Source organism: Nesoenas mayeri (genome assembly GCF_963082525.1).
Source record: "Nesoenas mayeri genome assembly, chromosome: 4".
NCBI lineage: Eukaryota > Metazoa > Chordata > Aves > Columbiformes > Columbidae > Nesoenas > Nesoenas mayeri.
Window position 1 is genome coordinate 71168460 of NC_137540.1, and position 13720 is coordinate 71182179.

The 13720-nt window shown below is 48.7% G+C and overlaps 1 protein-coding gene across 1 annotated transcript in view; it reads right to left on the bottom strand.

Annotated features, from left to right (window-relative positions):
- Positions 1–4841, bottom strand: part of FGFRL1 (fibroblast growth factor receptor like 1) — a gene marked incomplete at both ends in the record, with an annotated part of 176591 nt that extends 171750 nt beyond the window's left edge. Inside the window, 2 exons of the mRNA XM_080344456.1 lie at positions 3940–4049; positions 4747–4841. Coding sequence (XP_080200582.1) covers positions 3940–4049; positions 4747–4841 — 205 coding nt within the window. The remainder of the gene's footprint in view (positions 1–3939; positions 4050–4746) is intronic.
- Between the last annotated feature and the right edge of the window lie 8879 nt (positions 4842–13720).

Genomic DNA, 13720 nt, shown 5'->3' on the forward strand with positions numbered 1-13720 from the left:
TTTTACACGTTTACTGCCATTCACTCTTATAAACTCCAGAGTTAGAGAACGATAAATACGTTCACCAGAATTAAGAACTTATCTCACAAGAAAACGAAAAGAAAATCTTCTAGGGTCCTATTCCCATTTCTCCAATATTCAGAAAAACAAAAATGGCACATAACGTTATTTCCACATGAAAACACTGAATTTTGAGGCAGCCCCAACAGCAAATTCCCTCTAATGCAGGCACCAACCAGGCTTGCAAGCCAAGTGTCGCTCAGAGAAGTGCCAGAGCAGAAAGCAATTAAGGTCCCGTTCTTCCCCTCCCTACGCAATACACCGAAAATGAAATCAACATCCAAACTAATTAGTTTCCAGCAGAATATCAGTTTACTCGCTAAAAGAAGGGTTGTTACTGCTCTTACCAAAAACTTCTAAACATACCATACGAAATCTCATTTAAGCCACGGGGCCAAGCCAAGCACATCCCAACGTGACCATATACGGTCACCAAGGCGAATAAGATGGCAACTTGACAGATTTGGAACAAATATTGCGTTGTGTGTCACTGAGACAACACAGGCAGGAAAATATCAGATTGTATTACCTGTATCCGACCGGAGGTGTGGAGTGGTAGGAGCTACATTGCTGCAGGACATCGTCACTAAAGGTTAGTGACCCAAGATGGCATTCGTCCCCGCGGAGGAGGGCCAGAGCAGGACACTGAGGACTTTTATGCCCTGTATAGGGCTGCTTGGAGAGAAGAGGAGTGAGGTGACATGAAGGACGAGCCACCAGGCCTGCATTATTACCCCAGGTTTAGGGCTGACACTGTCCCGTGCAGCTGGTGACGGGGCTGAAGCTGCCACCCGACGCCTTGGCCATCAGCCGATGGCGTAAAACCTCTTAGAAAACCACAACATGCAGGTTTTGTTCTCAAAAAAAGTGGATTTTGTACACACAGAAGTTCTTGTGTTCACCCACAAGGGAAAGAAGGGACTTGGATATTTATCAAAATAGCTCCCGAGGAAGACTTTTTTGATACAGGCTCCCTCCTGGAGATCCTTAGCCCAGAATGAGATTCGTCACTGGGGGAGTTATTCCAGGTCCAGTTTTTTGGAAGGGTTATTCCAGTGTATTTGCAGGTGTAGACAAGCCCTTAGCCAAAGACTTTAAATTTCGGCCCCAAAAGCATTGGTTCAAACTTAGCCAGAGCTACCTCATCCTTCATCCCTCCAGACACAGCGAGTTCTGCACCTGGGCCTCTAAAATCAGACCTACTCTCTACTTTGCATGGATACTTTGAATGTATTGACTCTTTATCAAGAGTTTCTCTTGGTTTCCCAAGATATCCCCTTTTTTGCAGTGTTTTGTACATGGGCAGTGTGACACATCGGGTCACAAGAAGGGCTGCGTTAGCCCAATCAGTCAACCCAATGGGGTTTGTCGCCTTAAAAGGCATCACCTAAATAAAGATGTAAAAATAATACAAGGTAACACTTAATGCAAGATTGCAGCTGAGCACTCAACTGTCAGGAAATATCGAGGCCGGAGCGCGTGGGCAACTTAACTCTGCCCCCTTGAGCAAATGCACTATGGCACAGCCCTTCCCCAAACACGGGGCAGGCAATCACCCGGCTCCAAATTAACCTCCTAATTCCAGAATAAGCTACTTTTGCCTAATATGAGCCAAAGAGAAGAACCAGCACTTTCACATCGAGCCTCCTCAGCCACCTTCTTCACTTGATCACAAGCCGGCGAGCACCTATTTAACTTCTGACACCTCAGATTAGGAGGTGTTGGCAATCTTTGGGCCACACACGTCTAATTTGCAGTCAGGATACAGATACAAGGTGTTGGTTTGGCCAGAACAAAGAGCCCCTTTTCCTCTGGAGAAAAGCCTCGTGACCTCAGGCTGAGCTTTGGCCGAAGGACTGTCTGTAAAGCCCGAGCAACTGGAACAGGTAACATTTATACATTTCCAGCGCCCAAACCCATCGTGTGATGCACTCGGAAAAAATCTGCAGGCATGTGAACGACCGGGCACATTTTTCCAAGAATTTGAAATTATCCCAATGTAAACATCTAATAATTTGGCATATATGACAGCGCAAAACAAGGTTGCAAAGCGCTACAGAGCGTCTCACCTCTGCTCACTTTACAAGTTTGATCTTTCATCTATGTCCTTCACTATCAAGAATACTCTCAACCCCAAGAGGTGCAAAGCAAGATTTAAATGTTAGGATTTTGTCCTTTTACTTCTTTACACCTTTTATTTCTCCACTTTCCCTCTCTTGATATCAGCACATGAATGAATGACATTTTACATGGGTTTCGCCCTGTTTTTTAAGTTCTATTTCTACATCGTTATAAATAACCAGGACCATCTCTCCATCCACTTGCAGGATGGATTTTTCAAGCTCTGAGAAGAGTTCAAATAACCCAGTAACCAATATGATCCTATCAAAGTTACATTTAAAAGACCTTTCCGTAGGAAAAACTATTATATCCTGAAATCGCCACTGTTAATTTTCTATCGCTTCTTCACACGACAACAGCCCACAACACTTCTTTTTCCAGGGGCAATAAAAATGTATGAGCAAGACAAGTGCAAACCAAATTTAAACAGGGTCAAGCCAGTGAAGCAGCCGATACTCAGCTCACAACAGAGACAAAAATCTTTTTGTCTTCTCCTGCCCACTTCAGATCTTTTCCGGAACTCCACCAGCATCTCAGGTCCATTGCAATAATATACATCCATGAGGTCATCTTAATCCATACACTGCTGACCATTGCCTACAACTTCAACTGAGTCTCCATTGTAAACCTTGCCTGGAATTCAGACTTGCAGGACTTACAGCCTACATACTGTTTTCTTTTTCATTCAGCTTCCAGCCGAATCATTTTATAGCACTTTTGCCTCCATAAAATATTTGCTTGGGAGTCAATGCCAAGAAGGAACAGAAATTAAAAACCAACGTAGTAACGAAACCTTGGGTTTTTAGAGTAACGCTCCCCCTCTCCTTTCCCACTCTCACCCCTCAAGGTTTATTTTTGGCAAGTTACAGCCCAAGCAAAGGGCAAGTTTAAACCTTTTAAGTCGTGACTCCATGGCACTGGGCGATTTAAAGGTCTTTCAACAATTCACGCAACTCCGACACTGCTGGCAACTGCAGCTGGAGCAATCTGCATCCTAAAGCCATTCTTCTGGGACAACGCGACCCCTCCTGCGTGAGCGGAGCTGGGGGAGCTGGAAATATGGTTTCCCATTCAGGCTTTCCAGAGACAGCACCCACCAAGGTATGACACAGGCGGGAGCAGAGGAAAAGCCACCACTCCTTCCACTCTGATCCCAGAGCTTTGCTTAAAGCACCTTCCCACAAAAAAATTCTCCTTTTTCCACCCCCCGTGTCACTTCCAGGTCAATGTATTTCAATTTGTCTCTGGTAGGGTAACCTGTTTATTGAAATCTGATCAACTGCTGGAGCCCCAGCATTAAAATACGCTCTCGCTGTTGGGAACTGTCATTTGTCTGTCACCGAGGAAGTTAATGGATGTGTTTGTTTAGTTTGCTAGTGGGAATATACAGGGGCAGGGGCTGGAGGGATTACAGGAGGGGAGAGGTATTTCTGATCCACAGAGGAATGCAGTTGCTTTTCTTTAAAATTGCCTGTGTATTTTTACACACGCACGAGAAAAGCCCCTGGAAGTTCACCTGCGCCTATGAGACTGCAGCAAACCCAGAGCAACCGCGCTCCATCCAAAGCGACGGCCCCAAAACACGCAGGTAAAGGAGGTACAACACGTGGGCACGAGCCTGCACCCCTGCGCAGATAAGTTCGTGCATGGGACGAGTCTGCACAGACAGCAACTCCCTTTGGGGGTCCCTCCGAGGGCACCGCGGAGCGGAGGGACGGCCGCGAGTCGCAGCGTGCGCAGCCAGCGCGGTCTCCTTACCTCTCGCCGAGTCCGAAAACGCGATTATCCCGGCGAGAAGGAGCGCGAGCTGCAATTCCATTTTGAAAAACAGATCCCTCTGTATCGTACAGGCTGCCGTCCTCTCAGACCTGGAGGCAGGGAAAACGAGAGCAAAATAATTGCTGGGGGAAGAAACTCAAACAACCTACAACTTAGCAGACTTTTAAAACCTATCGCAAAGATGCAAGAGCAGTAACAGAAAATGAAAGAGGAACGTACTTGCAATTCATTTCTTGGCGCTCAGCAAGTAAAACTTTGCCCTCCTCTCTGTTTTAGCCTGATATAAATCAAGAACCCACTGAGGCCAGTAAGCTCCTCTAAGTTTACAGTTAATGCATAATTCTTTGGTATCCTGTACAGAACCAGTCTGGAAGGCAAACAAAACACTAGCAAGTGGCCATAAAACAAGATTTCAGGTTAACAATTTGTGGAAGAACTTGGGGAAGGGGGAGGAGGAATGTTACCTCTCCCATCAAGCAGCCCTGAAAACTTTGTGTTGCTGCTGCAGTGCCCCTCGGACAGGCTCTGCCCTGGGTACGCGCCTTCCTCCACTCTGCACCTTCTCCGAACAGCACTGATTTTTCCTTTCCTCTTTGCCCCCAAAGCCCCACTTGTTTCCGTGTGCTCCAGAGGTGCGTCCCGAAGCAAAACCACACTTAATTATCCAGATTCTTGAAGATGCCTTCGCTGTGATACACAAACCCGGGGGTAGATCAGGTTTACATTAATTACACCCTGTTCTCCTCCTAAAACTCTCACTCTCTAAACACTGTCTGAATTCCTCACCCTTGTAAACTCCCCGGTTTAAACACTCCGTGCCCCCAGGACACACAACAACCCGTGCGCAGCATCCAGCAAAGTAAATACGGACGCCTTGCCATTAGTTTCCCAATTTGCAGCGGGGAGCTGGTTCGGAGGGAGGGAGGGAAGGAGGGAGGGGGCGGGGGGCGGCCGGTGGGGCCGGCGGGCGGAGGGGGCTCCCCCCGGGGCAGGACCCGGGGCGCAGCGCAGCCGGTAACGGGGAGATTCGCAGCCGGGAACTGGGGTCGGGGAAGGGAGGACGAGGGTCTGGGGCTGGGGGACACCCGGCGCGATGCCACCTGGTGCTGCCCCCCGCTTCGGGGCTACCGCGCCTGCTCCCAGCTGTGCCTTAGTGTCTCCCCGACCCAGCGCTAACCCAGGCGGGGGTTCTCTCGGCCAGGGAGGGTGGTGTGGGGGGCACTTACCTCGGCTGCTGCCGGGGCTCTAGCACCGTGCGCTGGCGCCCATCCTCGCCGCTCGCCGCCTCATGCCCTCCGCGGCCACGGCGCCCGGCGGGGCGCTCCGCCGCCGGCCTCTACCTCATCTCCCCCCCGCCCCGGGGCGGATGGGGGCTGCCCGCTGCTTTGGAGGTGCCCTCCCCACGGAGCAGCTTTCTCCCTTCACCACCGGCTTTTTACCAACTCCCCCCTTTTCGCCCTGAGGGCGGTTTTTCCACGAGGAAGCTACGGGCGAGGAGCAAAGTAAAAGAAGGAGGGGGGGAACCTTGTAAATTATTTTTCCTGCTTTCCGGGTCGGGCTGAGTGTGTGTGTGTGCGGGGAGGGACAGCGGGGACCTGACAGATCCGCCGGGGCTCCGCCGCGGGATGCCCGGTGATGCCGTCCCGCGGCTCGCCCAGCCGGAATCCCGTTTAAGGAGCGAGGGGAGGAGGGGAAAGGGGCTGGGGAAAGGGAGGGGAAGGGGGGGCGGGGGGGGGAGAGCCGGGGCGAGAGAAACCAGCGATAAAGCAACTTTCCCTGCAGGGCTTTGTGGCGGTGGGGGCAGAGCCGCCGCGGAGGGCGGTGCGGTGCCGCCCCGCTCCAAACTTCGCACCAATCCCCGGGAGCCCCCGCCCTCCCCGCTCCGCGCCGCCGCTCCCCTTAACCCTTTGCGGGGGCGGCGGAGGGGAGGACGGGCGGCCCGCGGGGCTATGTGTGAGCCTTGGAGTGAAGGGACCCGTCCCGTAGCCCTTCTGCCCCCTTTAGCCCCACGGCGATGAAGCCCCGGAGCAACCCACCGCCACCCCTTCTGCCCCTCGCAACCGACCCTGTCCCCTGCAGTGCCCCAGAGCATCCCCCTGGAGCCCACGTAGCCCCCATAAGCTCTGGAGACCCACACCCCCCCCATGCACCCCGGAACCCGTCCTTGCCAAATCACCCCTCTTCCCAGGGCAAGGAGACCCCCGGCTGTGGGAACCCACCCTGGAGGCATCGAAGGAGAGATTGGGCTCCTTACAGCTGGGGTGTGCAGGGGACATGCCATGGGGAGACAATGATACTTAAACAGGCTGAGAGAGTTGTGGTGTTCCACCTAGAGAAGAGGAGGTTCCGGAGAGACCTTATCGCAGCCTTTCCGTACTTAAAAGGGGCCTATGAGAAAGAGGGGGACAGACTTTTTGGAAGGGTGTGATATGGCAAGACAAGGGGTGATGGTTTTAAACTAAAGGAAGGGAGATTCCCGCTGGACATGAGGAAGAAATTTTTTACACTGAGGGTGGTAAAACAGTGGCCCAGGTTGGCCAGAGAGGTGGTGGATGAACCATCCCTGGAGACATCCCAGGCCAGGCTGGACGGGGCTCTGAGCAACCTGAGCTGGTGAAGATGTCCCTGCTCATGGCAGGGGTGGCACTGGATGAGCTTTGAAGGTGCTTTCTAACACAAACTATTCTATGATTCTCTGTTTCTATTATTTGGGTGGGTGAGATCCCACCCCAGCTCTGGCATTTTGACCTCTCAGCTTGGATGCAAATCGTGCCAGAAAGAGAGTGAACTGAACTGGAAAATAAACTGTGGAGATGTCTGTTCCTTAGATTAACTGTTACAATTATTTATTATTTGTTTTCAAAGGGGACTCAGCTGGTGCATCCGCTCTTACAGCAAATTACTCTCCGCACAGGATAAAAATCAACCTGGCAGAATTCACCAAACAGACTAAACAAATGGCAAGAAAAAAAGCTGCTTCAATAGCTATACTTGTGTATATCTGGAAAGAAGCACTGTTACTGTTGATGTTATTGTTTATTAGACCTCTTATTTTATATGCTCCAACATGAAAGTTTCCTTGAAGATGAAACTGTCTCAATACTAATTCAATGGGATGGGCATCAGGAGAAGCCTGAAACCCAAGCCAAGTAGTTTGAACATCCATTTTATCCATTTTGTTAGGATTATGAAATCACACCCTCTGTTATTATTATTACTAAATGTTTTTACTGAGCGGTTCCTGACAGCATTAAATCTTGATATACAAAATCAATGTGAAAAACATTCAAGACTAAACATCTAAACCCCTGAATCAGAAAGAAACAAAGCAGCTGACAATACCATTTTTATATTTTACATATTTATTTCATCATTTTTATTATTAAAGTTCATTCATCTGAGAAATCCCAGATGGACTACTCCTCCTATCAGGCAATAACTTCAGCCTCATTGACTTCAAAGACAGTGTTGACTGAGGCAAACCTTAAGGACTTGACCTACATGGTCATATTCATGCCATTGATTCTGAGCGAATCACTCCAACTTGCACTAGAATAAGCTCAACCACACACTACATCTCAAGGCGAGATGTGTAAAACACCTCTCTGTAACATTTCCTCGCTATTTCACCACAAAAGACTCAAGGTCTTTGTCCCAAGGACATCACCATCTAATATCCGTCCCCAAAACTATTTACATGACCTTCTGTTCCCGTTCAGACTGAAATCCAAAGCAGCCTCAGTTCTGGCTCAGCTGTGGGACGCCTGCCCATCACGGGTTTCCCATCAGTTAGATGGACCCGACTGAGGAGCTCCTGCTCATCGTCTTGTTTTTGTGGGTCATGCACTGAGATCGAGGTTTAGTTCCCAGATGCATGGTGGCTTTGTCATCATAGCATGCTTGGAGACACGGGTGAGCTCTGGGCCCGAATCAGCTCTGGCCTGGAAGAAGGGACATTCTTCCACCCCAAGCCCAGCATCAAGCATCCAGCTCAGGTTGGATACAGGAGAAAAAGATCCTCTGATGCATCCACTTCTTCCATCCTCACTTCCATACTAAAAAATCCCACGTGTGCCTTTATGAGCTCCAACATCTTCCAGGCTGTGGGCATTCCTCCTCCCAATATACCTGTAAAGCAGCAAAACGCCTCCTGCAGCATTTCACCACTGGGAAGTTCTGGGAGATGGAGGATTATAGAGATGATAAACAAGATTTTCCAAAAGCACCCAGGTGCCTAAACACCTTCAGATCCCCGTTAAGCCTCTGTCTTTAGGCCTTGAGAAGCCTTTTAAGGGTCTGACTCCAAGTGATGTTGCAAAGGGATTACGTGGGGCAGGGAATGGAGCCCACAGCTTCCATACCCCAGGCTAAAATAACCAGAAAACAACCCCTACTGACTCCAAAATGTCTGCACAATTATTATGTTTTTGCAGGCGCTTGGGCATGCCTGAAAGACTGTCTGAAACCATGCTGTAGACTTCATCCATCTCATTCCCAATACAGCAGCAGAGGAATAAATGGAAAACATTGATACAGCGAAAATAATTAATAATCCTGAAACAGCTCCTAGTTTATCAGGAATAAAATCTCGTGCTGTTTTCCCAACACTTCTACCTAAATAAGGAAACATGCAGAGCTGTGTTTTTTTTCTGGGCTGGCTGTAATTTGCAGGATGATTGAGTAGTCTGAAAGTCAACAGCCCCAGTTTGCTCCTGCACCCCACGGTCCTGAGACAAGCTGTGGGAACGGCTTTCTGAAGCTGACAAACAAAATGGAATGCTAAGCAACCAAGTACGTGTCTCCATGCGGCCTGAGAAACAGCCTAACAGTCCATTTGTATCCCAGTTGTCCCCAAAGCCCCGTTTCCAGACCATGGCTTTTCAGGTTTTGCATAGCTGTGATGGTCTAGTGAACATCCATCCCCAGAACGACTTTCCTCATGTCTCCAAAACCACGACTTGGCCTTTTTCCAGCTTTCTTACCTCTTTTCTCCCGGGAGATGCTCACCTCCATCATTACAGAACTCCGTTTTCCCCCAATTTTATCCCTTCCATCTTGATTGTGTTGCCTTTTCCTCTACAGGTGATCTGGGAGACACAACACCTCTGGGCTGTAATTCCTAACCTGCTTCAATGCTTTTCTCAAACTGCAGGTGTAGCCTCAAGGTTGAATTCCCCATCACACACAGCGCCCCCAGGATGGAGTGGGGAGCTGAAACCAACACAGTGACTTGGGTTGGCAACGGTGCCTTGCAGGAGCACGAGGCCCCATGGCACAGCTCCACAGGGACATGCCGTGGGGACGGAGGGTGTGCGGGACCGGGTGGCTGGGTGCAGCTGACGGAGCACATGAAGGTGATGGAAGGGCATGGCCAGGATTAGGCACATTCCCTCCGCCCCATTTGTGCAGCTCTCCTCAGGTTACCAGGGGGAAACCAGCCTCCCAGGGTCGGATCGAGCATCCGTCGAGGATGCCAGAGCAAGGGTATTGCTCTGGACATGAGGAAAGGTGAGTAACATGATTAACTGGGTGGATCAACTCTGATAAAGCACTTGTCGTGTGGCAAGACGACACATTAAATGTCACAACCAAGCAGAACACACACCTTTCTGTTTGCACACCAGCAGACTCACTGTGCTGATTCGTTTGGATCTATAGTTAAGGCTAAAAATGTGCTTTTCAGAGAAAAAACAATGTTTTATGAGAGCTGAATCCCAATCTACCCTATCTATGGTAATTGATACCTAGCTGTAATCTCAGTAACATTCAGAGAGGAGGTATGGGCAGATGGAAAGATGAACCAGGGTGATACAGTCCTGAAAACTGAATTTTTCCTTAATAAAAAATGATATTTCTTCTCCCCACTTATACATTTATTCCCTATGCTTTGCTCTTAGCAGTGTTGCAAAGAAACAAATGGTACATCATATGCATAAGGTTAACTTCTACACACGAAGCAGGAACACCGCTGGCAGGCAAAGAAGAGATGGCAACACAGGGTTGAATATCTTGTCAGCCAAACCTTTGGTCCTGTGTGGGATGCTAGGAGGTCCCACCGCCCCACGGCCCTTACATTGAGGCTTTTGAGGCTTTTTGCAGGCACGAATGATCACTCTGCTGCCTTGTGGTCTCTGTCTTGGTCTGAAGTACCACCAGGACAGGGTTCCCAGCCTTTCCCCTTAGGATTGGTCTCTTCTCCCAGGCAGTCAGCAATAGGACAAGGGGCCATGGGCTTCAACTCTGCCAGGGGAAATTTAGGCTGGATATTAGAAAGAAATTATTTCCAGAGAAAGTGGTCAGGCATTGGAATGGCTGCCCAGGGAGGTGCTGGACTCACCGTCCCTGGAGGTTTTTAAACTGAGACTGGACATGGCACTTAGTGCCATGATCTAGTAAATGGACTGGACTTGAACCAAGGGTTGGACTTGATGATCTCTGAGGTCTTTTCCAACCCATTTGATTCTGTGATTCTGTGACCGGTTGCACACGCTGCCCAGTCTCACTGTGCCTGGAGAATGTGCTTGGCTTTCTCATGGATGCTAAATTTGCACATGACGGCATCTGCAGGAAATGCTTTCCACCATCCCCAGTTGGCCGGGAGACCCTATCTCCCTTGGCCAGGTTAGGCACGCTATGTCAGTGCTCCCTGGCACTAAGGAAACGTGACAGCCCGGAGCAGGGCCCGGGCAGCGCTCGAGGAACGCCAGCCAGCCCAGCCCAGGAGGATGCAGCTCGTCGGCAGCGCCAGTCCCTCACACGGCCTTCCCAGGGGCTGCCAAATGAAGTTCAAGGCCTCTGTGGCTGGGAAATACTGCTCAGCAGCTTAGTTCAGGTCTCCAAGGTGAATTTTAGCAAAGGACAACTTGTCCTCTTGATAGCTTCAACAGGAGAGCCAGAGTATCCCAGGGCAGCCCCAAGAAGTACACGCCAATATTCCTTGATGACAGCTTCAGACAACCTTCCCTGCTCTGAAAGTGTGTGGAAGAAGGTCCTGGTGTAATAACACACCACAATCCATGCAAAATTCTCCTCCCTTGCAGGAAAGGTATGCACAAGGAAGGGGTTTGGATCAAGCAATACAGATGGAAGAACACAGAGAAGGTTTTGGATGCCAAGTCCCAGATCTCATCTGTTTTCTCTCTGACTCGTCCCAGTAGGTCTAAGGGAAGATATTACCTCTCCCCCAAAAATTTGCTTCCCTTTCACCTGACGAATGCATCACCATGATGGCTGTAGCAGGAATAAACCACATCTGACATTCAGCACACTCTTTCCAACCTCCCAGAAGCTGCTGAGATATTCAGATGAGGAATAAGGTTTAAAAAGATTATGGCAGACGAGGTTGCCACTTGTTTGAAAGAGCTATACACCTTCTGCTTTCTTTAATTGCAACTCATTCTTCTTTCCCACATCCCTTTGCATCACCTTAAGCAATTTGCTTATGCTCTGGACTTTTTTCCACTCTTAAATGTTTGCAGGCAACTCCCTTACTCAGCGTTTGCTCAAACTACAAGTAGTTAAAGTTTCCAAATGTTCTCCATAAACACATCCTTCCTCAGGCCCCTTATTCTTTATATCACTCAACACTGGTTTCTTGGAGTCAGTCTGACACTGATGTATGAAGGATTTGATTTTGCTTTCCTTTTACATCTGGCTAGTACAAGAATAATCCCACTGGAGCCATTGGAATCGTTGTAAGTGAGAAAAAAACCTGATCAAGCCAACAGACTCGTCTGTGCAGCAGCTTTTCAGTCCAGGTAGCAGGATCTTAAGACTCAGAATATGCATCCTCAAATTGAAATATCTCATTTGCAGAGGTGACCACAGTTTTGAAGGCCTAAATCTCCTCTCATTGCTCCCTCATATCGTCCTCCTGTGCAAGGAAGTTTGTCTGTACACAACGATGCTGGGTTTAGCAAAGAGATGTAGTGAACATGAAAGAAGAAATGTGAAAAATAGTAGTTAAAACAAAACAAACAAACCACAACACAAGATCAACAGAGTGAAAACAGAAATGTCAAGTATTAATTGCTGCAGCGAAGTGAGGAATGTTAAGGGAAACTGTTTGGGGATTTATGTTCAAAAAAATAAGACAACTTCCCAGACTATTTCCTTTCAAATCTCTCTGCATTTTCCATAAATTCCATTTGCCTGTGTGGTGCTCTCTGATAACATACAAATCTGTGTGTATAAACTGTTTTGAAATGTTTGCAGAGTTTTATCCAAAAATATGACTATATGTTTGTGTTTTAATTGTCAGCAATAGGATATTAGGCAATAGCCACATGCATCATGTCAGGGGCACTGGCTAAGTTTAGGTGGTACTAGCACAACCTCCCCCTTTCTGGCTGGATCTCCATAACAAATAGTAACCGTATTATTTGAAGGAAGAACCTGCAATCAAGCAGGATCCAAGTATTATAGATAACAGCACAGCCCTGCTCTCAGTGACCGAAGTGCCAGTCCAGACAAACCCACTGAAACCAGTAAAGCCACTTCAAATTCATACACCTACAACGAGGAGCAGAAATTTGCTGATCTCCGGGTCAGGCATTAGAGTTTTTGCAACTCTCTGAGCATCTCCCTTATGAGGAAAGGCTGAGGGAGCTGGGGCTCTTTAGCTTGGAGAAGAGGAGACTGAGGGGTGACCTCATTAATGTTTACAGCTATATAAAGGGTGAGTGTCAGGAGGATGGAGCCAGGCTCTTCTCGGTGACAACCAATGATAGGACAAGGGGCAATGGGTTCAAACTGGAACACAAGACGTTCCACTTAAATTTGAGAAGAAACTTCTTCTCAGTGAGGGTGACAGAGCCTGGAACAGGCTGCCCAGGGGGGTTGTGGACTCTCCTTCTTTGGAGACATTTAAAACCCACCTGGACACCTTTCTGTGTAACCTCGTCTGGGTGTTCCTGCTCCGGCGGGGGGATTGGACTGGATGAGCTTTTGAGGTCCCTTCTAATCCCTGACATTCTGTGATTCTCTGATTTTTGGGTGGGGGGTTGGAATGACACTTTGCTTCAATCAGTGTTGTTTGAAATGTCTTTCATTTATTAGCATTCTTGCTGAAGCCGAACATTAGTTCCACTTTATCAGGAATATAATGCAGCTGCATTTTCTGGATGGGAACACCACCAAAAATATGTTAACTATATAGTCGACAGCTATGCCTTGTTTACTCTCATGTGTAAAACCATACGGAAACAATCCTCCTAGGAAGTCTCTTCTTTTTCTCTATCTGTGTGCAAATAAAAACAAATGGAGAGGCTGGAATGAGATCCTTGTCAAGAAATGGGGTGGGAGGACTTTGCTGCTGCCTCCCCAGAGAGCAGCAGGATGGGATTGTCCATCTGTGGGTGAGGATTTGTCCTCTGAGTGTGGTGGAAGGAGGTCAGCACCAGGCTGTACCTTTGCAGAGATGCTGGGGAGCCTCTTGCTCTGTCCTGCCTAGACTGGCAGCAGCTTCGTTGTGTCCAGGGTTCCCTGAGAACCTCTCCTGGATTTCCCCAAGTGCAGATCCAGCCAGATGGGGCTGCTCTGGCACAGCAATGGGGCTTGCAGGGAAGATGCATCCATCCCCATAATGATATCCCTCCAGGACATTCCTCTCGCAGATGCATTATTTCTGAAGCAAACCCTGCAGCCTGGGTGCTGGCTTGTACACAGCTCTCAGGTCATGCAACTGCAAACCATGATGGCTCAGCCTTAGTGTTACTTGGGCTGAGGGATGAGCTTCCCAAGTAAACTGGCTGGTTCCAGA